At 36.3% G+C, this 1,455-nt stretch overlaps 1 protein-coding gene across 1 annotated transcript in view; it reads left to right on the top strand.

Moving 5' to 3' along the window:
- Positions 1 to 42: 42 nt before the first annotated feature.
- The window catches only part of AASDH (aminoadipate-semialdehyde dehydrogenase), an 83,531-nt gene continuing 82,118 nt past the window's right edge, over positions 43 to 1,455 (top strand). The window contains exon 1 of the mRNA XM_012641097.1: positions 43 to 246. Coding sequence (XP_012496551.1) covers positions 43 to 246 — 204 coding nt within the window. The remainder of the gene's footprint in view (positions 247 to 1,455) is intronic.

The following is a 1,455-nucleotide window of genomic DNA, read 5'->3' as shown; positions in this document are numbered from 1 at the left end:
GTTTTTTTCTAAAATGCATTTTTACTTTGACTTCTCAAGGGAATGGGTCTTGTAAATCACGTTTTTACTGGAGACAATTTGAAGAAATTATATGTTTCAAATCTTGGAATTGGACACACGAGGTATGCCACTACAGGAAAATGTGAATTAGAAAATTGTCAGCCCTTTGTTGTTGAAACACTTCATGGGAAAATAGCTGTGGCACATAATGGCGAATTGGTAAATGCTGCTCGATTAAGGAAAAAGGTAAGTTTTTTTTTTTAAGGCCTTTTTTTTAATGACTGGAATGAGTTAATGAATCAAAGTTAAGGATCTTGGTAAAGGGCATTTTCTTTATTTTCTTCATAATCTCTAGTTGTTGCTACCTGTCACCTAATTGCAACAAACAATTGCATCAGAATTACCTGGAGTAATTGTTATAATTCCAGATTCTAAGCTATCACTTCAAAGTTGGGGGCCGGGATGAGAATCTGCATTTTAAAATGCTCATCTTTCAAATGCAGTGCTTTGAGTAGAGATTTGGGAAAGCTGATCTGTGGATGCTTCATTAAGTAGCAGCACAACTGATCAAATCATTGGCCATTGGGAGTGATCATCTCAGCCTTAGTCCTTCTCCTTTCCCCAGAGGTCAAGGGACGCAGCTGAAAGTTCCAACCCTCTAATCACATAGTTGATTCTCCTGGCAGCCAGCTCCCAGCCTGATGCTGACCAGAAGCTTCTAGCCACTACTCATCTCGTTAGCATACAAAAAGTTACTTACCATTTTGGCATTTCCAAAAGTTTTAGTAGCTGTCTGCCAGGAAAGAGCAGGAAGAAAACCAACATATGTGTTTCTTATATATCACAAAAGCATAAGAAAATGGAGTATAAACTTGAAGATGACAAATATGAGAAAAGATGAATTGGAAACAATTACAGGAAACTAAAATAGAGTCTAAGAGAAGGGACAAAGTGTTTGCCTATACTTTGTTTACAGAATGTTGTTTGGAGCTTTCTATACCAATGGTGTCAAATTTGTGCCTATGCCTCCATCATTTCATCTTTTTTTTTTTTGTTTTTACTACTTGATGTCTTTATATTCCTGGTAGCTTCTTTTTTATCCATTCATGACATTCATTAATTAATACTGAGTTTCTTCAGTTTATTAGATTACAGTAATCTGGATTTGGTAACCTCATAACCAGGTGATATTTATTTATTTTTTTATTTTTTTGTGTCCCTACCCCCACCCCCACGAGGTGATATTTAGTAATAGGATGGTTACACACCCCATTATCTTTTTAGCATTCTGAAGCCAGGCATTTCATATATGATGAACAGTTATAGAAGTTGAATAATGATGAACTGGTAGGTCAAAAATATCTAGAACCCATGCTTCTGTATCACTCACTGTCCTTCTATTTTCAGTTATAACTTTTCAGGCATTTCCCAGAGCTTCGCCCTGCCTTCTTCTTA

This window comes from Propithecus coquereli, unplaced genomic scaffold (assembly GCF_000956105.1).
Source record: "Propithecus coquereli isolate 6110/MARCELLA unplaced genomic scaffold, Pcoq_1.0 Scaffold162, whole genome shotgun sequence".
NCBI lineage: Eukaryota > Metazoa > Chordata > Mammalia > Primates > Indriidae > Propithecus > Propithecus coquereli.
The sequence above is the reverse complement of the archived record's forward strand: the minus strand, read 5'-3'. Positions and strand labels throughout refer to the sequence as shown.